At 55.0% G+C, this 25,715-nt stretch overlaps 2 protein-coding genes across 5 annotated transcripts in view; one reads left to right on the top strand and one right to left on the bottom strand.

The window, feature by feature from the left end:
- Nucleotides 1–12,826, top strand: part of PSMB7 (proteasome 20S subunit beta 7) — a 58,372-nt gene extending 45,546 nt beyond the window's left edge. The window contains exons 7-8 of the mRNA XM_026513942.4: nt 9,545–9,696; nt 12,542–12,826. Of these exons, the coding sequence (XP_026369727.1) occupies nt 9,545–9,696; nt 12,542–12,653 (264 nt within the window). The 3' untranslated portion in view covers nt 12,654–12,826. The remainder of the gene's footprint in view (nt 1–9,544; nt 9,697–12,541) is intronic.
- Nucleotides 12,827–13,851: 1,025 nt separating this feature from the next.
- The window catches only part of NEK6 (NIMA related kinase 6), an 82,992-nt gene continuing 71,128 nt past the window's right edge, over nt 13,852–25,715 (bottom strand). For all 4 annotated transcript variants that reach the window (XM_044389588.3, XM_057313750.1, XM_057313749.1 and 1 more), the window contains exons 9-10: nt 18,589–18,702; nt 13,852–15,464 (exon numbers count right to left, since the gene is read on the bottom strand). In XM_044389588.3, coding sequence (XP_044245523.1) covers nt 15,354–15,464; nt 18,589–18,702 — 225 coding nt within the window. In that variant the 3' untranslated portion in view covers nt 13,852–15,353. The remainder of the gene's footprint in view (nt 15,465–18,588; nt 18,703–25,715) is intronic.

The following is a 25,715-nucleotide window of genomic DNA, read 5'->3' as shown; positions in this document are numbered from 1 at the left end:
GTACTGAGTTATGACCAGTCGCCCCTTGTGCTGGTAGTTCTGCAAGAGTTAGCCTTTTGGTAACGCTGTTTGTGAGCTGTGAGCATCAGAGAAAGGGGAGAGGATCGGATTCGCACCCATTGTGGATTTCCCGCGTACCCGCGCTGTGCTAGCAGTTTCTGAGGTGCATGGAGTGCTTTGTTTAATCCTCATGGCCACCCCAGTGCTAGATGGTTCCAGGCCTCTTCAGATGAGGAAATTGGGATTTACAGATGTAGACTTTACCACCAGGGTCACAGAGTTCCTAAGTAACAGGACTTGGATCTCCTGGGTCTTCATCCTCCCCCCGGCCCCACCACTGCAGTCATATTGTGAATACATCCATCAGCTCCAGAAGTTTCTTTATGCCCCTTTGGGAGGCTCCCCCCTTCTTCCCAAGAACCTTAAGTAACTGAGAGGGCATCTGAAGGCTGTGTGTGTGCCTGGGATCCTGGGAAGAGGTGATCAGCCTGGGGCCTCATGGAGAAGTGGCCGAGTTGGTAGCACCTCACGATCTCCACGCCCCTCTTTGCCCCTCTCCCCTCATCTGCTCTCTGCTTGTCTGCTTTACTAGGTCTGTTCACTTCTGCTTTCTCATAACTTTCCTTTGCACATGGCCAAACCCTCATGACCACGATTTTCCCCTAGAACTTCCTTACATTCTTTTGGCTCTTGCCCCCAGAGTTAACCAACCCCTTAGACTCTTTCTACCATACCACAGAGGCCAGACAGGCTAGGTTGAGAGCCCCTGCCACCAATGAAATGGCATTTACAAGTTGGCGAATGTTCTGGGTTTTTCCGCAACAACAGCTTCCGCTGGCTCTGCCTTTATCTTGTCCCTTTTTGGTGACGCCCGTGAGAGTGCCTCCTGCAGAAGCTTACCAGTGTGTGGGATATATAATTAAGTTAATCATCGTCTCCTATCAACCTACCAGAAAAACAGCTGCCAAGAAGTTATAAAAGGCCTTTCTGTGATGGCGGAGTTTGTTGAGAGTTGGGTCAGTGCCGGGACTGATGCTGGATGTCCAGGCGGCGCCCTCCGCTTCCTGACCCCTGCACTCGCACCTGACCCTCGCTTCCTTTTTGCTGCAACGGCCTCCCGGTCCTGTTGATGGTCCGCCCTGCCGGCCAACCACCCACCATCTCATTGCGAACGTTGTAATCCCCTGCTCTCCTCTCCTGCCTCCAGGTTGCGGTTTCATGAAGCACAAATCTAACTACATCATTGGCCAGCTTCAGATTCTCCACTTCCTCCCACCGCCTCGCATGCAGGGCCGGCTCCCCGTGTGGCCCATGAGGTTCTCTGGTATTCAGCCACACGTTTCTCTCCCCACGGTTCTACAGCTTCTGTCACTTCGGCCCCTTGGCGTGGCTACCATTTACTTGTACGTCAAGATTCAGCCTCGTCTTCGTCGCCTGTGTCCCATGAGACCCCTGTACCCCTGTAGTTCTACCATCAGGCCTGCCTCGTAAGACCTCTTGCCACATTGTCGTGAGTTCCTCTTCCTCTTTCCTTCTGGGCTCCACTCTCTTCGGGGCAAGGTCTTTGTTCGGACCTTACTCCAGTGCTTAGCACAGTGTCTGCAGAGCACGTAGGATCGGCGCATCAGGACATGTTTGCCGAACTAAGCTGACCGGTACGTTTCTTTCAGGGGTTTTCTGTCATGTGAAACTTGCCTCATGTCTGGTCTTTAAACTTCCTCAGACAAAGGTGCTGTGTGCTTCCAGGGCTCTCCTAGTCCGTTCTGACCCTCGTGGGGCTGTAGAAGCAGGATCGTGCAGTGAAACCTAGTCCCCGCAGTAACCTTCCCCCGCGCGCCCTGCCCTCTGCCCTGCCTTCCGTCCTCCACGTGGGAGTGTGGCTCTTCTTTCTCGTCTCTGTTGTGACCCGGGAGCACATGCACTTCACTCCCCCCCCCCCCCCCCGTGTTCATCTCCGGAATTTATTGGCAGAGCTCACTGTCCGCCGGAGAGAGAGGATATTACGAAGATCTCACTACTACCTGGGGCAGCTTGGCTTTCAGTTGGAGGATTGTTGAGCATATTTCTTACTTTCTTTAAACCTAGTCTTGTTTTTTTTCTCTGATTATATTTGATTCACTGCAGCCTTGGAAATATATATTTGTATACACATATGCTGCGAACGCTGATTTCTTCTTCTTGTGGAAAGCAATATGTTCCTGTCTCTCTTGGTCCTTTTCCCTCTGGAAGCTTAGGTGTTTTTCCTTCCATTCGATGTCCCAGAATTCAGCAAGACCTCTTGCCCACCAGGAGGTCTTCCTGTGGGGGGGGGGGTACAAAGACGGGCTTCAGCGAGGCGAGGCACTACCCCGGCACTGATCCCCGGCTCCCACTCACACCCAGCCGTGCGCCCTCAGCGCGTCAGCCAGCCGTTCTAGAGCCTGGGTGTCCTCTGCTCACAGGTGGAGAGGAAGGTTAAGTAAGTAACATAAACGTTTGGCACAGACCCAGTGGATGTGGTTGGGTGTCTCCTGTTCTCTCTCACCCTGGTTTCTTTCCTTCTGCCGTAGAACTTGCTCACAATTCTGTTCGTAAAGTCCGTGTGTCAGGGACATTCCCGTCCCCTTATTCCTCCTAACAGCCCCCGGACAGAGGCATTGTCCCTGGTCTTCCAGCGGGCAGCCTATGGGCCCCGGAGCTCAGCGCTGTGTCCTCAGTGCCCCAGCTGTGCTGCTCTTTTCTTTTTCTGTGGCAGCTGTTTGTGGCCCGTTGTGGCTCTGCAGCCTCAGACGTCTCGTCTCCTGGCCCTGAGTTGTGATCAGCCGTTCGCATCCTTCCGTGATCTGGCACAGGCCAAGTTGGCAGTGGCGTGGTCGGCAGTCCCTTGAACGCGAACACCCTTTCCCATCCCTGCTGAAAACCCCTTAGATCACTCTGACGCACAGCCCGTGTGCCCTTCCGTGTTTGCATCACCCAGATCCTGGGTGGCCGCACCCCCTAGACCTTGAAGACACAGTCACTGCCTCACTCCCCACTCTGGGCGCACTCAGCACCGGCTGCACCCCAGTTACACCCAACAGTCCCAGGTGTTCACACAGGCGGCCGTGTTTACCCGAACAGCTCAAGCCAAAACCAAAACTCAGACACCTTTGCTTTTGTCACATAGCCCAGTCTGAAAAAATACTAAATTAACCTTTTCCACTGTAAAATATGTGGCCACACGTGGGATACATTATGTCTGACAGAGTGCAGGAAGCATTCTGCTTGCGGGGGGACTGTTTTAAACACTTTTTGAGCTCTTTAAATTTTATTCAACCATCAGCCATGAATGACTCCTTCAGGCCGCATCAGTGGCATCGGCAGAACCTCAGCGTGTCCACAGGCCACTACGGGACACTGTGTTTAAACTCTTCCTCGCACGTGTTTACCTGTCTTGGAGCGTTCTTGGTCCCTGGTCCCCAGTTGGGGCTGGGGCGCTTTTGGAACTTCCCCTTTTGGTATGATCCGCCTCGTAACTCATTTCACCTTTACGTTTGGCAAAGCCAAGAATGCATTTGAAGTTGATGTGTCATGTTTTCATTTGTGGACGTGCATGCCAAGCCCCGTGCTAGGCGCCCGGGGTACCGGCGGAGAGACGGGGTGGTTTGGTTCCTCTGGTTAGAGCCCAGACTGTTCGCCACACCCGGGCTTCTGAGCTGCCCCGCTGCCGAACATCAGAGCAGTAGCAGTTTTTGCTATTTTAAATCAAAGTGACAAAAGATATTGCGGGCTTTCCAAGATGAATTTGAACTGCTTCTGTTCTCATTGGCTAAAATTCTTAGTTTTTAGTAAAGGAGCACACTGTTGTGAATTAAATGGTCCTTGCAGATTTCATAGCAACTGGGAAAACTGATGGGAGCTGTGAGAGGGTCCGGCTGTGACGCCCCCATCTCTCTTTCCCTGGAGCAGAGGTAGGAGAGCCACTGTCCCCCGACTCCCGGCGTGACGGTGGGACGGAAGGCAAAGGGGTGCATCTGCAGTGCCCCAGAGGACAGTAGGGCCAGCAGAGCTCTGTCCTTCGTGACAAAGGCTGTTTCTTCTGTCTTCAGTTCCTTTAATGTCAGCACCTCAGCTGCATAAATGGGCTATATTTTCCAGCCAATAACCAGTTTTCTTTCTTTTTAAATTCTTTAAAAATTTTTAGGTACAGGTCGGTTGTTTTAAATCACTTGCCATGCACACGTAGTTTCACATTCCAAAGCTGTATCTAAAATAGTGTGTGAGGTTTTCCATCAAATGCATATTTAATGTTTCGTCTGCCCCTAATGTAAGCAAAACGCTGTACAGAACGCATAACCGACTGGTGGAGCGGAGAGGGCTTATTTGAAGAGTATTGATTTGATGCTGAGCTGTCCGGGGTGCCCGCTGGCTGGGGCACCTGCATTTTACTCTGGTGACACCCCCATCTAGAAATCACTTACGTGAGAAGAGAAATTCGATCGTAGCTGTAGACAAGAACAATGTGGAAAGTTTCTGTGCAGTACTCTTCCGGATCTGCACCATAGTGGGCGCGGGTAATCTATCAGTTGTGAGTGTCTACAAAATGCAACTCTCCAGATAACAGGTTTAAAGTAAAGATTTAATACAGTCTCCATCTCCTATGATGTTGCAGTGACAGTTTAAAACTCATTCTCTAAATCTCAGCAGACTTTATAGCTAGCAGTGGGCCAATATAAAGTTTAATAGCATTGCAGCACATAAATCATCTTTTAAAGATGCTACCAGTAGCTCCAATATTAAATGCAGACAATCGCCTGTGTTATAAATAATTTATCAAACACCACTTCAGATTAGCCTTCCATGCTGAGTTATTTATTTTAGCCTTTTCTGTACGATTCCTAAGGCACTTTTTGAAAGATCCATTACTGGTCAGTTTAATGAACTTGGGGGTCTGTTTTGTCCCCTCAAGCACTCGGGTACAGCTGTGGTGACCATTACATGGCCGACGTGGACCTCTTTGTGCCTTTTACAAGCGCTGCCCATTTGTCATGTAGCGGTAAATGGAGCTGCACATTGGAGTCCAGGGACACATTGCGCGACGCGGTGATGGAGACAAACAGATAGCTCTATAAACTGCTGCCTGTCGCAGCTGACTTGTGCTCCACTGCATCACTCTTACTGTGATCTCATCTAAGAAGCAGGGGTGGCCCGGGGGACTGATATTCCCAGTTAGTTTGGTCTTTGCAGCCATAAAGCAGGACGTGCTCCTTTTATATTCTCTGAACTTTTAGGGAGTGTGCTTTTTGCTTGGATTAATTATTACAGGAACTTCTTCACAGAACTGTGTGCAGATTGTTAGCAGGTTTTGTTTGGACCTTCTCCTGGCCTGGGGTTTGGTCCGGGCAGTCACTCCTTCCAGATAAATTTTGTCTCAGTGTTTCCAGAAGCCCTCTGGCTTGTTTTCTTAAGTAAGTTACTTTTTATTAAGCAACAGCTGTGTGCCAGACACCGTAATAGGTGCTTTCTGTACCTTATTTCTAATTCTTGCAGCAGTCCTTTGGTAAAGCCTAATTTATCGTCACTATACGACAAGGGAGGAGAGTGAATTCAGAGAGGTGGAGTGACTTGCCCAAGGTTGCACAGCAGTAAGTAGGACACGGGATTCAGCCCCAGTCTGCCTCTGCATCTGCCAGATGAACCTTTAATCACCAGGTGGTGCTATTGTGGCCCAGTGTCTCACAGTAAAAGGAAGCAGCCATTGGGCCGGAGGGCCGTTTTTCTGGTAGCCAAGATGAGTCCTGCTGGTCCGTGTGCATACTGAATCCAAGTTCCCTTGTGACTCGCAGTGTAAATCCATGAGCAGCTGGCCGGGGGAGGACGCCGGCCTGGCAGTGGGCAACAGCATGGCACCTGGGTCTGCTCAGCTGGGGCCATGGGCTCTGCAGGGCCCTCGTCAGAGCCCCTCGGTAGCAGCTGTCCCCGGGCAGATGCTGCTCAGAACTCGGGTCACCCTGCAGCTTCCAGAAAAGGGAGGTGCAATTTCCCTAGGAAGAAGGAATCCTAAAGGGAGGAACAATGCTTCCTGCATTTATTGTGGGCCAGAGACAGATAAAAATGTGGTGTTTTCCCCACCTCTTGCTTTCAGATGGTGGTTCTTCTCAATGGTTTTCTTGAATATTTGGGAGAACGTGTTAAAGACAAGAGTTGTTTAATTGTGAAACTCCACTATAAAGAAAACACAGTATGAATATGCCCGGTAGCATATTTGCATATGTGTCTAGAATTCTGAGTATGGAGATATGGTGGTAAAAGACAGTGTTTGACATACGAAGCGTTTTCTGGAACATAGTAGGTGTCTCTAAATATTTGTTGAAGACATTAACTGTGTAAGTAAGGGGTAGACAATAGAGCCTTGGTGAATTTTCACCCTGTTTGCCTTTTGAGGGTTTTTGCTCGGGGTGGGGAAATGTGAAATAAGACATGGGTTCTTTTTCTTTTTTAAGATTTATTTATTTATTTGAGAGGGAGAGAGAGAGTGCTAGCGGGGGGAGGAGCAGAGGGAGAGGGAGAGAGAATCTCAGGCAGACGCCCTGCTGAGTGCAGAGCCCGGCGCCGGGTTTGATCTCATGACCTGAACTGACTGAACCACCCAGGTGCCCCAGCACATGGCTTTTGAATATTGATCTCTGTCATATTACATCGTAGAGATGTTTAAGTGCTGTCTGTGGGCAGTTTGGGAAACACACTGCTCCCCCGCCTCTGTTAAAGAAATGACAGTCGGAGGAACTGCCTGTTGGCCCAAAGACGAATTGGCATCCACCGTCTACTTGCCCAGGTTCTGAAGATCCTAGGTGATTGAGGAGTGACATACCCTGAATCAGGGAACTGCTGTCCACTGTCCCCAACTCACAAGGAGCCCCCAGCCGAGACCGGTTATGTGTGAGCTGGTATGGTGCTGTGCATTCTGGCTCTGGAGCCCCGGGGACCTGTTCTGCTGTGTACTAGCTTGGTGTCCCTGGGCAGGTCAGTGACTCTCTCAGCCGGTTTCTGACAGTGCTAACTTCCGGAGATGGGTGAGGGCGGAGGTGGGAATGCTGGTCGTCAGCATGCCCGCCTCGGTACTTGGCACATTGTGGTGGGTGCTCAGTAAGGGTCATTTCATTTCATCACATTCAGTCCTGCGGATGTGAAATGAGGGTAGGATTGGAAAAAAGATCAGAGACTTGTGAGATTTTCTTCCTTAAGGAAGTGGTGGGGAGGAAAGGAATTTAAAAGGTGTATTTTCCCAATTTCTAAAAGTCTTTTACACTTAAATAACAGCACATAATGATAATTTTATGAATAAGTCAAGCTATATAAAATACTTTTTGCACAGTTTTAATTTTTATAAGTTCATTTATTCACATTACAGAATATTTGCAAAATAGTGGAAGATTGGCCTGTGATCTGTGCACTTTCGGCGTTCTGGTATCTGTGTGCCCAGTTTCAGTGACAGACATTAGATATGCGTGCCTGATATCATGTGTATACCTCCGTTTCCTTGGAGTCTTCCCCTATCCCCATCCCCGAACACACAGTGATCTGGGGAATTGAAATCCGCAGTCCTAAGTGCAGCCAGCAGGTCTGTGACCTCCATGAGGTGCTGTTGGAGGGCTCGGCACCGGCAGTAGTGATGAGAAAGACGGTGATGTCAAAGCAAAGAAAATCATCAGAGAAGAGAAAGGAAGAGGGGATGGTACGTGGGGAGCAGGGGAAGAAGGAAGGTGCCCTACATACACGTATGCACACACGCACGCGCGCAGATCTAGAATCTTTTAATAAGAGAAACAAGTTGGAATGAGGCTGAGTTCGTTAAGGTATTGGTTGGGTTTTGCTGTCTGTATGGTTGCGGCCATCTCCTCTAAGATGGTTTCTTTGCTTCCACCTTCACTGGCTTTTGGCCTCTTGGGAGCGTCAGGGGAGAATTGCTGATTGGAGGAGCCTGTGTGAATGCGTTCTCACGGGGCTGTGTATGCACAAGAGAATAACCAGCTTCGTTGGCCCAATGTAGGTGCCACTCGGGAAGTGAAAAAACCTGGTGGGATAAAGATTAGAATAACCCCCTGGCCCCTACTGCTGGGTTGCTGAGGATCCCACTTCCAGCAGAGCCTTCTCGATCCTTCTCCGAGTCTGTAGAGGGCGCTCCTATCACTGGAATCCCACTCTCTGGCTTAGGGCAGGCAGAGGAGCAGGAACCCTGAGTGGCTTAGCTCTTCTCACAACAGAAAGTCAGCAAATCTGCCCTTGGATGATCTCAGGCTGGACTTTGGGGCAGGGAGTCAGGTTTCTCAGAGTGGTACTTAGATGAGCTCTTTAGTTCAGGGCTGTAAAGCCCTGGCGGATAGGGAAGGGGCGGCACAAGTTAGAGACCCTTCCTTGGGAGAATGGTTCATTTTTTTCCCTTGTTGCCTAAAGAGCCTGTGCTCTGTGTTCCCCAGGTCCGGCATTGCTGCCTCCGCTGCCTGCCTGCGGCTTTACTGCCCTGCTTGTGCGTGCCTGGTGCATGGCCTGTCTTGCAGCCCACTCCCTGAAGTGTTGCTGATTCAGCCCGTGTTTCCACAGCTCCTTCTCAGTTATCCGTTAGCCCATATCACACTGCATTGTAGTTACTTGGGTCTGATACCCCTGCCGACTGTAAACCCCTATAGGGGAGAGACCTTGGGGCCTCATCTCTCTCTGTAGCTCTGCCTCCTAGCATAGGACCCGACATATGAGAGACCTTCTTGAATAAGAAATGAATTAATCCACCTTTTCACAAGTAACTTTTGGTGACTTAGACTTGCTTCTAAAAGGAGAAGTAGAAGTGAGAATGATTCAAAGAAAGGAATCACTTTAGGTGAACACGTAGACCCTTTAGTAAAAGGCAAGAGACTCTCTTGGGCAAGAGGTCCCACCCTTGGCTTTGCCACCGTTTTGCTAGAACTATAATGTTTTGGTGTTAGTCCCCCCCCCCCCAAATATTGACTTCTTCATTATGTTACCTGGAAACAGGTTCCAACCATTACTGAACATTTTTGATCAGGGATTAGCAAACTATAACCCACGGGCCAAATCTGGCTCTCCATCTGTTTTTGTTAATAAAGTTTTTTTGGCACACAGCCACACACATTTGTTTATATATTGTCTATGGCTATTTTGTGCTACTGTGACTGAGTTGAGTAGTCATGACAGAGACAGTGTATCTACTAGGCCTAAAATATTTAGTACCTGGCCCTTCCCAAGAAAAGTTTCTGACCCCTGCGTTAGAGGATACATTGCTGTCAGCCCACAGCCCTCAGTCACACAGTAATTATTTGATGGGAAGCAGCGTTTTGAAGAAGGGGTGCATGCATAAAGGGTTTAAAAGACCTGGTTCCTGCACTTCCTAGCTGAGGCACCTTCGGCAGGTCGTTCTGGTACTTTGAGACCTTTTCTTCATCTATAAAACGGGCACTAAAAATGTCTACCTCACTGGGGATTCTGCACACGGCTTGTGAGAGCACTTCGTGCATGTCAGAGCGGCCCTCACAGCGACTGTGGATGTGATCGCTGCCATCCTTTTTCCTAGGAGGAGGAAGCCAAGAAGCTGGTGAGTGAAGCCATTGCAGCCGGCATCTTCAACGACCTGGGGTCTGGAAGTAACATTGATCTCTGTGTTATCAGCAAGAGCAAGCTGGACTTCCTCCGCCCGTACTCAGTGCCCAACAAGAAGGGGACTAGGTAGGTGAAGGAGACGGAATTCTGCCTGTGTCCCCCGACTCCCATGGCTGCTCCTGATCTCGCCATGGCATTTGGACAGGGTTTTCTTGGTTATTAACCCCCGTGAAGTAAGTCCAGTGTCCCCAAGCCGGCTTTACGCACAGACCTTTGAGTCCTTATTTGCTTTATGATTTGGATTGCTGTCAGGTGTGGAAGAGGGATTTAATTTGTAAAATGTTGATGGGAGAGGTAGAGCAGGGCACAGTAGGGTCCTAGCCTGGGGGTTGCAGGGAGCGGTTCGAGTATCACCTGCTGCTCTTTCTCTAGTCTCTTAAAGAATCCCCTGAATTCCGAATAAAATTCCACGAGAAGCATTTTTCAGGGCAAACAGCCCGTGGCTTTTCTCAGAGTGGCCTAGGAGTGCGAAGCAGTTACAAACCACGGGTTAGAGTCTTGAAAGTTAGCCTGGGGAGCTCCCTGGTGCCTCCTGCTCTCCCGGAGAGCAGGCCCCTGTGTCTCAGAGGCGTGGCCCGGGCTCGGAGTCGGGGCAGGGTTCTAGCCGGTATGCTGACTAGAACTGGAAGGTTTCCAGCCCTTGTGGCTGGTGCGTGCAGATGAGCTGCTCGTTTGCAGTCTCGCACGGTTGTCCAGCTGTGCGGCCATCCTCTGGCTCCTGACCTCTTCCACGGGCCTGACAGCTCAAGATGGGGCTCCCGAGATCTGCGTCCGGCTGCACTCATGGGACCGCTTGCCACGCAGCCCCATAGCTAGGCCAGAGTGTAGCAAGCACATCGCCTTCTGGAATGCTTCCTTTAACTCTCACTACACATACCCAAATTCCAACTCAGGAGTAATTCCAAGGGGAGAGTAGAACACTGAGAACCAGCACTGCGCCAGCACAGTGGGAATCCTCTGTGCTCGCAGCAGGTAGCGTGGCTCAGCAGCAGAGAGTTCCAGCTCAGGGCCTGGGGAGAGGTCACTGCCCGGCATGGTGACTTTGGGCCCGTCAGTCTCCCAGCCTTTGAAATGATGGAGCTAGGTAGGTGAACCATCCCTGGAGGACCTGGGCTTTGAGCTGGAAAGGAAACCACCTTCCAGGCCTGGGGCTGTGCTCGGGGAGCAGACTTTGCCGAGCTCCCTGACCTGCGTCCCCCGTTATATGCAAGATGCCGCAGGAGCTGAGAGTTCAGGGAGGGGGACATGGTTACGCTCCATCCAGATAGAACAGTGTCCTGGGTGAGGATTCTGGAGGCCACGTTCGAGCAACTGAAAAGTAGTATTTGTGCAGGACGAGGAACCTGTGCTTAGCAGTGGCACATCTTAATTCTGTGGGACGTTGTCACTCATCTGTAAAGGAGACTAAACCCACAAGAACAGACACAAAACGACCCTGTTGGCTAGTTGTGAAGATTCAGTGAGCTGGTAGGAGAGGGGCTCGGCCCATGGTGGGGGTGCGCCACCTGCCCTCTGGACAGAGCCACGCGCTCCTCGGTGCCTGGGCACGGTGGGCCCCGCGGCCGCACTGTGCACTCTGGAATCTCACTGTCCTCTTTTCTGCCAGTGGCCAACTGGTGGGACGCTGCCGGGGGTGGGGGAACCTTTCCCAGAGTGGGAAGTCCAGGTGGGTCTGCCTGGCCAGGTGCGGACCCAGCTCTGCACCTTCCTCTTGGCTCCCCTGCTGCCAGCCCTCTGCAGCCCTGCTTTGGAGAAGGGCTCCCTGCCTGCCGACACCCCCCGGGATGGTGAGGGGGCTCTTGCCTGTCTGAGCCTCCCACAGACTTGGCGGTTCAGATGAGTCGGGCACACGGGAGCCGCGTGGGGTGCGGCTCCAAGGCGACAAGCTGCCACGGGTCCAGGCCGAGGGAAGGAGCCAGAGCTTCACGCCTGCAGGGGAGGGGCGGGGCACATCTTGAGGAGGTGCTGCTGCCCCCCGATCCTTTGAAGAGAGTGTGGTGGGGACTGATGGCTGAGCAGAAATGAGGCCAGCCGTTGGCTGCATGAGCTCCTGGATTTCTGCAGCGCTCTGCTGTTGCCCTCTTTTTCCTGCTTTCTGCTCCCTGTTTGAGCACCAGTGCCCATTTGAGGGGATGATTTTCAAGGAGCACGTGGTCACGGCATAGCTAGCAGCCTTCTGTGAGTCCAGCCAGATTGACGGAAATAACGTCCCAGCTGGGGAAAGGCCAGAGGAACAGCTGGATTCGTACTGCTGTTTGACGATAGTGTAATTCCAGGCCCCAGTGTGAGAGTTAGCAGCTCAAATGTGGCTCTTACGGACTGCTTGTGCTCGGAGAAACCGCTGTCGAGAGAGTCACTCCGAGAGAAGTTGTGGCGCGTGACGTGGTGACCCGCCATGCCGCCGCAGGGAGCAGCTGACCCTGCTCGAGGCTCGAGAGTGTGGTCTAGAGTGACAAGCCGAGCCCGGGTGCGGGTCATTTTTATGCTGTTTTTCTTCCACATGTTTTTAGTGTTTAAGGTAACAAGTCATCCTTGTTTCTACGCAAGAGAAGGGTGATGACAGCCTAACAAAAGGGTCCACTTCCTGCTGATACTGAAAGGTGCTTTTGGGGGTTGCAGCTCGAAGGCAAATGACCAAGTGCTTTCCAGCATCTTCTGGGGAGGGTGAGGTGGAGAAGGAAATGTGAGGGCCAGTTAAGTGCCAGGTGCTCTATCTGGAGCCCTGGAGCACTGGGGACAGTGAGCCTGGGGGCAGTTGGAACCCTCCAAGGTTACAGAGCTGGGAATCCAGAGAGCCAGGCTCTGAGTCCAGTCCCGCCTGCTGCCTTGCCTGAGTACTTGTCCCTCTCTCCAGCCCTCTCTTGGGCTCCTTGAGGGGATCCTAACTCTGCTTTTGTTTTTCTCCCACTAGGTTTGGGCGGTACCGGTGTGAGAAAGGGACCACTGCTGTCCTCACTGAAAAAGTCACAGCCCTGGAAATCGAGGTGCTGGAAGAAACAGTTCAAACAATGGACACTTCCTGAATGGTGTCCGTGGAGTACCTGGGCTTTGAGCAGGAAAGGAATCACGCTGATGGGGTGATTACTGCTCTACAAGATGGGGGGTGGGGGGCAGTGGAGGCTCCCCTGTAAGACCTTCATTTGGCACAGTGTCTGCTGAATGAGACCCAATAAAAATGAAAACCGGATTGAATGGCTGAGGTCTGGAGGTTTTGTGGTTCTTTGGCCACTAAGGCTCATTGACCTGCCCCCCCCCCCCCCCCCGCCCAGGATAGTAATCCCTCCGCCAGCGTCCGTCTGTGTTCACACAGGCTAAGAGTAACGGAACCCTCCTCCTAAAAGCAGGAGAGGCCTTATCTGTCGCTGAAGTCAGATGAACCTTTCTACCCACCACCCCTTGTACTAACTTTTTCTCTTGTTCAGGTGGTCCCAAGTTTTCTTGTTTTGCTTTTTAGAGTGAGGGCGGCGCAGCCTTTTACCTCAGCAGCCAAGTAGGAAAAAAGTAGAGCCATCAGTTCTAGGTACCAAGAAAAAGCAGGTAGGTGGACAGTTGGCTTCGCCGTAGCTGCGTAAAACTGGGTGAACTGCTGTTGCCCAGTTTCACAGAAGTCGGTGGAATGCTTTGGGGCTTACGGTTTGTAATAATTAGGATACCATCATCTCACAAGCACTCAGGCCTGGTGAGTGGTTGAGATTTCACACCTCCAGAGGGTCCTGGTGGGCAGGGTTGCTCTCACGGTGTTGAATGCAGATGGCGGGCAGAAAGCAAGTTCATCCGAGTCTGCGGCCGACTCTGCCACGGGTGACGCAGTAGAGGCTCTGGGAGCCGTAAGCAGAGTATGTGCAAAACAGTCTGTGGAATCAGAAGAACTTTTAGTGGCAGGTGCTAGGCAGGAGATAGGGCCTTGACTCTCCCCCAGAGATAGCGTGGCCGGGGTACGCGGGGAAGAGTCCCAGCACCATGGTCTTCCAGAGTGAACCCACTCTTGGGGCAGCCTCCCTTGTTAAAACTGCAAGGAGTGGGGTAGGGAGAACAATGGAATTATTTAGGGCAGCGACTTGGCTGACGATTATCAAAATTATCTGGGGAGTTAAAAAAATTCCAAGATTACTCAGAATGTCTGGGGCCTGAGAAATTCTGTTTTTAAAGGCGGCTGGGAAAATTGTGCTGTAACATGAAGCTGTTTTAAAGTTATCCGTGAATCGTACTCAGTCACAGAAGTGACCCCTCTTACCCCATTTTATTTCAAATGTGGAGAACGAAGTACAAAGCAAAGGCTGCATCTGAAGAAAATGTCTCAAACCCAACAGGGTTACAGTAGAACAGAGTTCACACATGGGAACAGAGCGGTGGCCCAGCCCAAGTCCTTTATCCCCAGGGAGGCCTGGGCCCTGGTCAGCAAGTGCGCTGCAATCAGAGCACCTGACCAGAACGCTGACGGAGCGGGCGGGCATGTCTCTATCTGGAGGGCTGAACGGTCACCACGTCGACGGGTGACAACTTAGACCATTTGAGGATTAACTTGAGTAGAAAAGCAAAATTCAAACTATTTCCTTCAGAGCTTGAGTTTTCCTTAAGTTCACATTTATAAATTAGTCTTCACAGTTAATCCTATCTGGGAACAAGAAATAAATGAACATAGTTCTGGTTTCCTACGCATAATACGGTTGTACGTTAACTCTTGACTTACATGGTCCCTGGACTTCAGGTTTTTGACGGGGTGGCGGAGTGGCTACCATTTTTGGGTCATCTCCAATGTGCTAGGTAACTTGCCTATTTTATTTCCAATTCTGCCAGCGAGGCTGAAGGTAGATACTATTAGTCCCATTTTACAGAGGAGGAAACTAAGGCTCAGAGAGGCTACGAGGGTTGCTCAGGGGCATGGTAGGCAGTTGCAGAACCAGAACGCGTACAGAGAACAGCCTGAGGGCCTGTTTTCTATTTCTGTTTTTTGTATCCTGTGCTTCCTTCCCACAGAGGGGAACGCTTAACACTGATCGTTAAATGAACTGCCGGCCCTCCGGCGGGAGATGGAGGAAGCGCCTGAGGTGCCTGGCCCGGGGCAGGTGTCAGGAGAGGAGGGCTGAGCCGGCCGCACGGAAGACACACACGGCTCTCAAAATACTGTTTGCCTTCTGAAACTCTGCCAGATGCTGGGTTCTCATCGTCATTCATCAAGTTATAAACGTAGATAGAAATATTAGGAAAATCTCCGCTCTACTTTAAAAAATTATTTCCATTTTATCCTTTACAACAGAGCAAGCACACAGCTTGATTTTTTGAAAAGATTCTAAGAGCTAAACTGAACTTGCTACTAACCATTTTGAAAGGCTCACTACAAATCACACAGTCTCCTGCAATTCTCCTGTTCTTAGAAACCTTGACAGGTCACTGAAGGAATTATCCTAAAGATTCACATTACAATCCAGATACAAGGGGTGCGCCGGTGGCCCGCCGAACCACCCACCCTTGGCAACAACCCAGCTGAGATTGTCCACAAACAGTTTAAAGAAAGGACTTTCGAACGCGACCACCAGCGGACCCGTGAGCAGTGCCCCTCCCCCTGCTGCTCCGCACTCGGCATCCGCCGGGAGGCCCGCGCCCTCCGGGAGCCCGCCGAACCCGCTGGTCTTAGTGGGTCCAGGTACCGGGCGGCCGCTGTGGACAGAAGACTCAGGTGAGGCAGAGTGCCGCAGCTCCGAGAAGGCGCGCTGCGTCCGCGTTCAGGTGCTGGACGTCCACACGTGCATCTGTTTGGCCACCTGGTGCACGTATCCGATGTCGGGCCTCTGGTTGGGGTCGGGGTAGATGCACATGCTGACCAGCTCCCGTAACTGTAAGGGGACAGCGGCAGTTACTTCCGGGAGACGGCCTCGCCCGCGGGAACGCAGCCCTCCCAGCTTCTGGAAGGGCGGGCCTGGCACTCGGGTGAGCGACGGGTGTGCAGCCACAGGCGCCGCGGAGAGCCAGACCTAAGGCCACACTGTGAGACCCCGCGAGTGGCTCTGTCCAAACAATTGTGAACTTCCAACCACCCACACTACTCTGTGTGTGTGTGTGCGCGCGCGCGCGTGCGCCTGCCTGCTGTCAGTCAAGCAGATACCCAAACCAGAGGACAAAATTCAAGGCAAGGGCTTATTGATCATAATAAAGGCATTAACATGCAGCAGGGCTGCAGTCTGCCCACCCCCTGGCCTCTTTATTGTGCTCATGAAAGACGGAGCTTTTAATTATACAGACACTGAAGGCTGCTCCCGCCTCGGGGTGGGGGAGGGGCGCCTTGAGCCTCTGATCGCCTCCGTTCTTCTGATAGCCAGAGTGCCAATTATTTTAATGGTAATTAAAATAATGACCTTAAAAAGCCTACATCTTAACTTGGATCACTGGGCTCACTGCAATTTTTTCATTTAAAGACGTGCTGGAGGGCCTGGCTGGCCCTGCAGGGTCGGGGGCAGCGGCAGAGAGAGGGCTGGTCCTGAATAAGAGGGCTCGCGTGGACTCGGTGGCCACGCTCGGAGTCTGGGGAGGTTGGAGGGGTCAGGCGGGGGCCCCGGGGCTAGTGTACAGGTTCCGTGTTTCAGGATGCAAACGAGCTTTCCCTGGGTCAGGCACTAGGACCTTCGCTCCAACCTGCGTGCCGCCTTTTTGGGATTCCGGGCTTTAGAAACACTGGGAAGCCCCTGGACAGGCAGCTGTGGCTGGGCCGGTGGCCAGCCCGAACACTCCTGAAGTCTGAGGTTGTGCATGATGAGACAATACTTCTAGGAACCTTACAGAACCTTCCAGTATTCAGGGAAAGGCAGCAGTAGTTGGCCTCGGACAAGTTCATGTACCCAAGAAAAACGGATGAAGGTAAAATCATTGTGACTCCCAATTACTCAGTGGGGAGACTACGAAGTTGGCAGTAAGAGCATGCTGGAAAACTTCAGAAACCAAGAGGAAAACAATGAAGTGTCCTTTATACCCCTTAGAGGTGATGTGAGCTTCAAAAGTGAGGTGTGCTGAGCAGCTTGAGCGCGAGGAAGCGCCTCTCGCTTCCTAGCACACAGCCTAGAAATGCGGGCCGAGACTGGGAGAGCGGATGCTCGGGGGAGTACGACGTCCCGAGCTGCAGTGACTGACTCGAGAGAGACGGGGGCAGGGGGGCTTTGTACAGATTCACTTCGTTTCAGCTTCTCTGTAAGGCAGAGATTACGGTTCCCATTTATAAGTGGGAAATGGGCACAGAGAAGTTTTGATTTGCTCCAAGTTCCAAGTCTAACCTTCTTCAAAACAGTACAGATTTCCACATTTAAAAAGGTGAGAAAAGAAAAACCAAATGCATTAACTTGGTTAAGAAATCTATTAACTCGACCCCTCCTGCCAGCTTCCGCTCCAGAGCCCAAGTACGTCCTTCAAGGAGACGTAGCAGAACTTCGTAAGCCACTGAGGCAAAAGCCATGACAGTGCGTGCACTGCACGAACCCCCTAGGACTGTCCTCCCGACCCTCCCTCGCTGTCCTCTGGGAGTCCGCAAAGCCAGTGAGCATGGCGTGAAGTCTGAAAGCTGCCCAGAGACGGGTGGCCGATGACCCTTTTGGTTGGCCTGCCCGGACACAGCGTGAGGGCACCCTGGGAGACCCAGTGGACAAGGGCTGCCCCTTCCAGAGCCTTCGGGATTGGGGCTGCAGCAAGCTGCACAGGCAGCACCTCAGCCCAGCTAGCCCACTGGCTACGGAAGACGTGTACCATCAGGAAACAGGCCGGCGCAGTGGCTGGATCGCTGGGGTCAAATCCTGCCTTCGCCACTTGGGAGTCACGTGACCTTGGGCAAGTGACGTTAACCGTGTCTCCCTTTCCTCAGTAAAATGGGAGGTGGGGGAGGACTCAATGGTGAGTCATCAATGTGAGCTGTTAATCCTGACACGAGAGCCTGCGGTCCTGCAGGGTGGGCCCAGGGAGGCCGCAGAGTCCCCTTCACGTCCGCTAGTGTGGCCCTTGACGGGCAGAACCACGATAGTTGGCGCAGAGCGTTTACCTGGATCCAGGCCCTTTGTTACAACTGGTGGCTCCTTTTAGTGGCGTTGGGGTCAGTGTCAGCCTGGTGCTAAGCTGAGCACGTCACATGCATGACTTAATCCCTACACTGACCGCGGGAGGCAGCCTCTAGGATTATCCCCATGCTACAGATGAGGAGACTGAGGCTCCGACAAGTTCAGTGACTCGCCCAAGAACAGGAAAGGGAGTACACTAAATCCACACATCTCTCCACGCCCTTAGCCACGCTGTGTTTAAAACCTGCACATTTTATTCACAGAGGTGAAACAGGAGCCCTCTTTTCCAGAAGGTGGCACCGAGGAAGGGATATGCGAACACAGCTAGTAGCTGGCACAGACCCAAAACCAGACCTGTCCGTCTGTGTCCAGAGCCCTTGCACCCAGAGTAGAACCTTGCAAATCAGAGTCCAAGGTGTCACTTAGGTCCGTGACAGCAAGGAGACTGATCTGCTTGCCGTGGTTTCCTGTCATGGGTGTGGAGTGGCCGCCAGCCGGGGGACGGGGCAGGCCAAGGCCCCGCCACCTCCTGCCTCCGCGCCTGGTTCCTGCTGGCTGACACCACGTAGAGCCCGTCTCCGGGACCTGCGGCCAGCCTCACACTCAAGCACCGGCCTGGGAGCCAAACGGGCAGAAGGGTGCCAGCGGGGCCTCACTGGCCATCTCCTGCTGGTTTCTAGGCCGAGGCAGGGGCGTGGACTGCTGTTGGGGGCCCACACTGCTGTCTGTGAAGCCTCTTTAGTACCATTAATCCACTTCCCTCCACCCCCCCTCCTGACCCCGGGTCACTGTCCCAGAAATCTTCCCTTCTCCACCCAGTTTAGCGAACTGAGGTTCAAGGCCACAGCCGTGGCATTTTGAAACGCCTCTCCTCTCAAGCCACTGCTGGCCATTAAGCTCCCAGGTCTGGGGGCAGCAAGCTCACCTTCTCAGAGTAATGCTCTCCAGGGAGAGGCGGGTAGTCACATTGCTCGATCTTCTGGCAGAGCGAGAAGAGGTTCATTTTATCTCCATAGAAGGGGCTCTGGAGAGCTGCCATCTGTGGGGGGGGGTGAGAAACATGAGTTTGCAGCCTTGAGGTCCAGGGGCAAAGGGGACCGTTCCAGATTGGGGTGTGGTCCTCCTCTGGTCCTTGTCGAGACAGTCCAGCAGGGTTTCCTCAGAACCTTGAGGGAGCTGGGATGCAGCAAAGTAGCAGTGTTAGCATGACCCTCGTCATACAAGCAAATTAAATGGCAGGAGGTTTCAGTGACAAAACCTGAAAGGCAACAAGGAAGGGGGGGAGCTGAGGATGGACGGCCAGCCGCGTGCAGGCACGCCCGCCTCACGCCCCGGCGCTCCGGGACTGAGTCTGGTCGTGTGCACACGGCAGATGGGGAGACAGGCTCTGCTCCCTGGGATTCGTGCCTGGGCCCAGCAGGCTCGCTCTGGTCCATTGTCTTTGATTTCTAAGAAGTGATTCCGAAGACACCCGTGGGAGGATGTCTAAGTAATGCACTGAAGAAATTACTTACCCAAGCTCTAGCATTTTGGGGGCAGTGGGGAGGTGAGGCATTTCATTTTTGGTTTTGGTTTTCATTCTGGCTGTTTTCGCTAGCCCAGCAGAGCTGCTGTCTGAAGGCCTGGAGTCTGGGGCAGTGGCTGGTGCTCTCTAGAAGCCGGACAGCCAGGCATCGGGGAGGGCGGGCGAGAGGAAGACGACCGGCTGGCTGGCTGCCCCGGAGGCGGGAGCCTGGGAGCCTGGGACCCTGTGCGTCGCAGAAGCTCCAGGGCGGAGGGGCAGCCATTGCCCAGTTCATCAGCCCGGCCAGCTACCTGAGTCCCAGGTCCGCACGCTCTGGCCGTGTCTGGCCTCAGGTTTCTTGGTGTCTTAGTTCGTGAAACGGAAAAGGGTCCACCTGCAGGGCTCTGGGGAGGCTTGGCCGGCACAGGAGGCGCCACCCCTGATGAGGCCGGTGTGTGATGGAGGCCCAGTGGAGTCTCCCCCAGTCGGGGAACTACCGGCTGCCCCCCTCTGGAGGGCATCCGGACTCCCCGCCCCGTCCTTTGGGGCACTGCCCGGGGTGCACGGGAGCTCTGGGGCGGCTGCGGCAGGCAGCCCAGCGCAGTGCCCGCCAGCCCCATCTGCCAATTAATCCATAATGGGATTCAAGTGCTTCTTGTCACTCCCGCTCACTGCTGCCTGCCGCCCAGAGACGGCCCAACGCCTCCTGCTAATGAAAGTGTCGTCGGGTAATCGTGCCTGCCTGTCCGTTTGGCCTTGGTTTCCCTTCGAGGAGCCAGGCTGCCGAGGCCACTCTGCAGACTCCTTGGCCAGGGGCTCCCGGGCTCTGGCTGTAATGGGGCGTCGGGTTGCCTGAGGAATCCGCACTTGTCCTCGGGCCCCAGAGGGCCGGCCAGGGAGCCCTAACTCAGGGCAGGGAGAAGGCCGTGGGTGTTGGGTTTGCGGGTGCCCACCAGCTTCAGTGTCCCAGTCTGCCCCCGTCCTCTGTTCACCCCTGTGGACAGGTCTGGTGGCCCCGGGAGCAGGGCCTGCCTCCTTCCGGAGGGCCCAGGGAGCTTCTGAGCCCAGGTGGCGTCCTTGGGTTTACAGAAGGACTTTGGGGAGGCAGCACAGTGCGGCCTGGAGACTTTGGGGCTTCCTCTGACCCAGGCCCAGGAGTCGGCCCGGGGAAGCCCCTGTGGGCCCACGTGCCTGGGCCATGCTGAGTGATTTCAGGTGGGCATTCAGGACCAACCTCACCTCTCCTCCTCTCCTGTCCTCCCGCGACCAGGGGCTCCAACCCCCTGGAGGAGGGCTGCAAAACCCCCCCTTGCAGGAAGGCTACGGCGAGGGGCCCTGGCACTTGGCCGGGAGGGAGGGGTGTGTGGAGGCCCTGCCCACCGCACGAGCCTGCCAGGGAGTCGGCTCTACCACTGAGTGTGCAAAATGGCATCGCTCGGGTGATGCATTTCCAATAGTTAAAATGAGAGCCGCGGGTGCAAAGGGTTAATTGGGCAGTCTCAAAAGGACATCTGTTGCCACGGCAGAGAGCAGCTGAGGCTCCGGGGCGGTCACTCGGGGTGAGCTGGGTGCCCTCCGAGTTGTGGCTGGATGATTAAGATGGATTTTCCTGGAAAGTGTTTCTGTTCAGAGTAGAAAGAACATTTAAAATGTTGGCCCACTAACACAGGCCCTGGCTTTTTATGTGTTGGACCTGGGAGACTGGCTCATCCTTTCAACAGCCCGATCTGATTTGCGCAAACCTTGCTGTTCAGGATTCTAAAAGGGTCCCCAAAACTGGTGAGGGGCGAGCCCCAAACCAGCATCCACTTTAGAGCATTCCTCCCTCCCGTGCGGGACGCTCCCACACTGTCCTGAGCGGGGCCAGCAGAGGGCTCCCCCGCAGAGGCCGAGACAGCGGCTTTTCCGTCCGCAAAGGCAGATTCTAGTGACAGCAGCATCCCACCTGCTGCCCCTCCAGCTGCCGGCCAGGGGCCTTCCACCCAGATCAGGGCACTGGGCTCTGAAGGAAGCTCTGGGGCTGCTCGAGGGGCTGGGATTAGAACGATTACCCCGAATGAGGAGATCCTGGCACCGGCGACCAGGCGACCGCCCACCCCTGTCCGGTTGACGTGGTGGCAGACCCGCTGTTTGGGGGACCGGTCCCGTTGGCCTCGTCAGACCTGCAAGAGCCGTGGCTCTCAGCGCCGCTCCTCAGATGCAGAACTTTTCCTCTCTGGCGTCATCGCGATGACACGCAGCCAGGGGAGCGGGAGAGTGTGGCCGCTCGCCCCCGCCGGGAGGGCTCGAAGGAACTGGTGTGCGATCCGAGATGTCAGAGGGAGAAGGGGCCTCTGACTTCAGAGGTGACAGCAAGTGCCTTTGACTCCTGCCCTGTCAGGGCCTCAGACACCCATCTTGTCACCTAGGATCTCCCAAGCACATCCCGGAGTGAAGGCGGCACCCAGAGGCCAATCGCCAAGTGGTCTGCAGCCCTGCTCCCCCACGAGCCAAAGGGCACCCAGACTCTTCTCTGGGTCCAACCACAATTCCAAACAGGATTCTGTACAAGGGGCAGCCGACCCTTAGTCTGTTTCCCCCCGCTGCTTTCTTGCTGGGTGTCAGTCCCCCGAGGCTGCTGTGAGCAGGTCCCCTGCCGAGGATACTGGGGCTGGCGCCGGACGAGCCAATTCCTTCAGCTCCGTGCTCAGAGCTGAGCTCGCGTGTAAATAAATAAATTCCGCAGAGTCCGTGCTGTCGGCAGGGCGCCTCCACGGGGCGTGTTGGGTAATGAAAACAAAGCCCTGGGCCTTCTCGCACGGCGGCGGAGCGCCAGCATCTCTGCTGGGGGCTCCCGCCACAGAGTGGGGGCCGTTGCAATCGCCTGGGGCTCCTCACAGCCTCGCCTTCCTCTCCCAGGGGCTCTGGGCCGAGGCCCACGGTCGCACCCACCCCAGTGTGGACTCGCTGGGGAGAAGCGGATCGGCCCCAGCTCAGGAAGGCCCGAGCGTCCTGCCCTGCTTCTGGCCAGGGCCTGGCTCCTGTCCACAGGGGGGTGGGCTCTGCCAGGCAGCCTGGGGACCAGTGCCCATCTTGGCCACTTCCTTGCCGTGTGACGCTGGGGAGTCTCTCCAGCTCCCTGAGCCCGTTTCCTCCCTTTTAACGAGACTGGGATGGGCCTCGTGATTCTCGTGGTTCACTCGAACGTTCAGGGCTGTGCTGCTCCCAGCTGCCGAGCCGTCTGGCCTGTTTCTCCTCATGCTGACCTCTTCAAGACGGGGCCCAGTTGGCACCCACCCCCGGGGGGCACGAGCCGGGTGAGTGCTTTGGGGCAGCTCCTCACTAGCCATGGTCAACTTCAGGTGAGCTCAGGAGGTCCTCAGGGGTGCCTGGCTGCCCAGGTGAGAGGGACTACGGGGGGCTGAGTAGAGGCCCCCAGAGATGTCTGCGTCTTCATCCTGGACGCCTGTGAATGTGTTACCTTCGATGGCAAAAGGGGTACAGCAGGTGTGATCCATTTAAGGACCCCAGGTGGGAAATGATTCTAGGTGGTCCAGGTGGGTCTTACATGTAATCACAGGCGTCCCTGTAAGCTGGAGGCCAGGGAGACTGACTACAGAGGAGAAGGGGTGCTGTCGGAGTGGCATGAGGACGGGGTCACGAGCCCAGGAATGCAGGTAACCTCTCCATTTTCCACGGAAGAGGCAAGGACGTGGATTCTCCCTAGAACCCACAGAAAGAACCAGCCCCGCCAACGCCTGGTCTTTTGTCTGCTGAAACGGATTTTGGACTTCGGCCCTCAGAACGGTAAGCAAATAATTTTATGTCGTGCGAAGCCATCAGCTTTGTGATAACGGGTCACAGCGGCCAGAGGAAACTAACACGGGGGCTTCTGAGACTTCCCGGCCAGGCAGGGGCTTGGGGAAGGGCAGGCCTCGGCGCCTGGGGCAGGTCTTCTCTGGCTCTGCGCCATCCCCTCCGGCCACCCTGGCTTGGGTGGCTTCCTCCAGGGCGCGCTGAATACGCGGAGGCCGTCTGGAGGGGGTGTGTGGGTGGGGAGCCTCTGTGACAGCTTCTCAGGCTGGCGCTCCTGGAACACATCACAGGCTGTGTAGCGGGAGCGCCAGTCGTGGCTTCGGGATGTTTCCTCCCAATTACCAAGCCCTGGGCCCAGATGAACCTCCCTCCCTGTCTGCTGGGGAAACATCCGCTTCCCGCAGGGCTGGCGGAGCGGGGAGAGGGGTGGTGGCCAGCGGCCGAGCCCCTGCTCCCTGACATCCTCCAAGGGGCTGGCTGGGGCAGCCACGCGCGCTCTCTTCTGTGGGCGGCCCAGGGCCCTCGGGGTTGAGATCCGGGGCCACTGTCCCCGAGGACGACCGTGCCCGAAGGACTTGATGGATTTCAGTGACTTCCCGCTGCCAAGACGTCCCTCCCTGGCTGCGAGCTGCAGGGCCCCACTGCTGCCAACCAATAAATCAGCTCAACTGAGCTAGAGCTTGATGCCGGGGAGCCATGGACACAGACGCTGCTTGGTTAGACACGTGTTCAGGGGCCACAGCAGAGACGCGCAGGACCGCCTCCCAGGCATCCACGAGCCGGGCGCTGCGGGCCTGGGCGGGCATCTGCCTCCGGGAGACCAGACAAAGGCTGCGGCAGGGAGCAGGGCGGCTCTGTGCCGAAGGCTTGGCACGAGTGCAGGGAGCCAGCTGCCATCCTCCGGCCCCCGGGAGGAGAGCAAGGCCGCCTGGCACACCCAGGTCTCACACCCTGCTCGGCCCGCGAGTCTGTTTGTGTTTGGAGACCCTCCGGGTTCACCGAGGCAGGAAGCGGCTTCCAGAAATCCCCAACCCAGAATGGAAAAATGAGAGGAACCAACCATCTGGCCCGGGGACAACATCCGTGGGGGCGGGAGGACAAAGCCGAGTCCTCCACGGAAACGGAGGCCAAGCTGCACTTCAGTTTCCCGCTGGCCAGAGCAAAAAGGGAAATGTGGCCAGTTGTGGGGTCCTCACTGCCAGAGGCAGGCGGCAGGTGCCAGCCGCCCGGCCTGCCCTGCGTCAGTGGCTCCCAGCAGCGAGGGGGTAGTCGTGGGCGCCTGTGACCTGCCGGCCATCACCCAAGGGCCTTCTCTGAGCCAGGCTCTGCTCGTGCGAACAGGGTGGCGGCGGGGGGGGGGGGGGGGAGGCAAGGGAAGCTCCCGGAGGCAGAGGCTGACTGGCCCCAGGGCCTTCAGGGCATGAGAGGGGAGCAGAGCTTTGAACTCAGGTCCTTCCAACCAAAGTGGGCCCACACCAGGACCCCGCATTCTCTCACCCGAATTCCCGCAGCCGTGCGAGTCCGCTGCGTGCACACGGGCGCACACACGGTGATTCAAAATCGCACCCCCTGGGCCCCTGCCACGCTGAGGGCATCTGCCTGAGGGCACCTCCCCTGAGCACTGACACCCAGGTGGACAATGCCAGTTATTGGGGGTCGGAATCCCCTCCTCAGACCCCAGGCCTGGACAGGGGGGCAGGGCTGCTGAAGCTGAAGCACGAGCCTGGCAGGGCTGGGTTGGATGTGACCTGCGCTCGGCTTTGTCCCTGACCTCAGCAGCCCCCGTAGCCGTGGTGTTCACCTGTACTTGGAGAGATGGCTGGAGAGACCCCGAAGTCATGATTCATCTGGGGTGACAGATCCCAGTACCAGAGGTTCTATGTGACTCTGGAGGTTTGCCCACCTGGTTTTAATTCCCTCTCGGCAAAACCAAACCAGCCCCCTGGGGCTATTACGAATGTGCAGGCACGTGGGACGCCGACTACAAGCAGGTTTCTTTCCTGTCATCCTGGCTGAGGACCGTGCTGACTTTATCCCTTTTCTCTTGTTGCCAAAGATCCTGATCTCCCTCCAGATTCCCTCCCGCACCCACCGTCCCTCCCCAGCTCCCCGCCTACCCACAGCCACTCCGGGCTCCCAAACCCCACAGCAGCCGGGCTGTGCAGAGGGACAGGGACAGGGGAAGGAGACACAACTCAGCCCTCTTCCATCCGAGGGGGCCACCAGCTGGGCACCACCTCGGCCTGGCCGCTCCTGTCCGGTGGTCATTCAAAGAATTCCTCCCACAACACATGCCCTGTGGGGTCCCAGAAAGCAGGTCTGCGCCCCATCTCTGACCATCAGGGCCTGACTCACTTTAAGATGAGTGTGGGGGACCTCCACACTGCTGGAGAAGGGGGCCCAGCCACAGATGCCACCTGGCTTCCTCCATAAGCATAGGCCACTTCTTTAAAACGAAATGTCTGCTCTTACAACAGAGATGCTGCGAACTTTAAACCTTGCGAAGGGATCAGTTCTGACCTCAGAGTCTCACTGCCAAAGACCCCGGCCACAGGAGCCACCACAGTCCCTACGTGGATCAGCAGTGGGCAGCTTATTCCTTCAGTTTATACCCAAGCACTGTGAGCTCAATTCCCAGAGTCCACAGTTTCAAGGAAGCAAAGAAGCCAGTCTCTGTGACCCCCAAACGCCCCCGGGGGCCCCTCGGCACCATCTTGAGCATCGCGCGCCTGGCAGTCACAGGCCACATCAGC

This window comes from Ursus arctos, unplaced genomic scaffold (assembly GCF_023065955.2).
Source record: "Ursus arctos isolate Adak ecotype North America unplaced genomic scaffold, UrsArc2.0 scaffold_18, whole genome shotgun sequence".
NCBI classification, from domain to species: Eukaryota; Metazoa; Chordata; class Mammalia; order Carnivora; family Ursidae; genus Ursus; species Ursus arctos.
The sequence above is the reverse complement of the archived record's forward strand: the minus strand, read 5'-3'. Positions and strand labels throughout refer to the sequence as shown.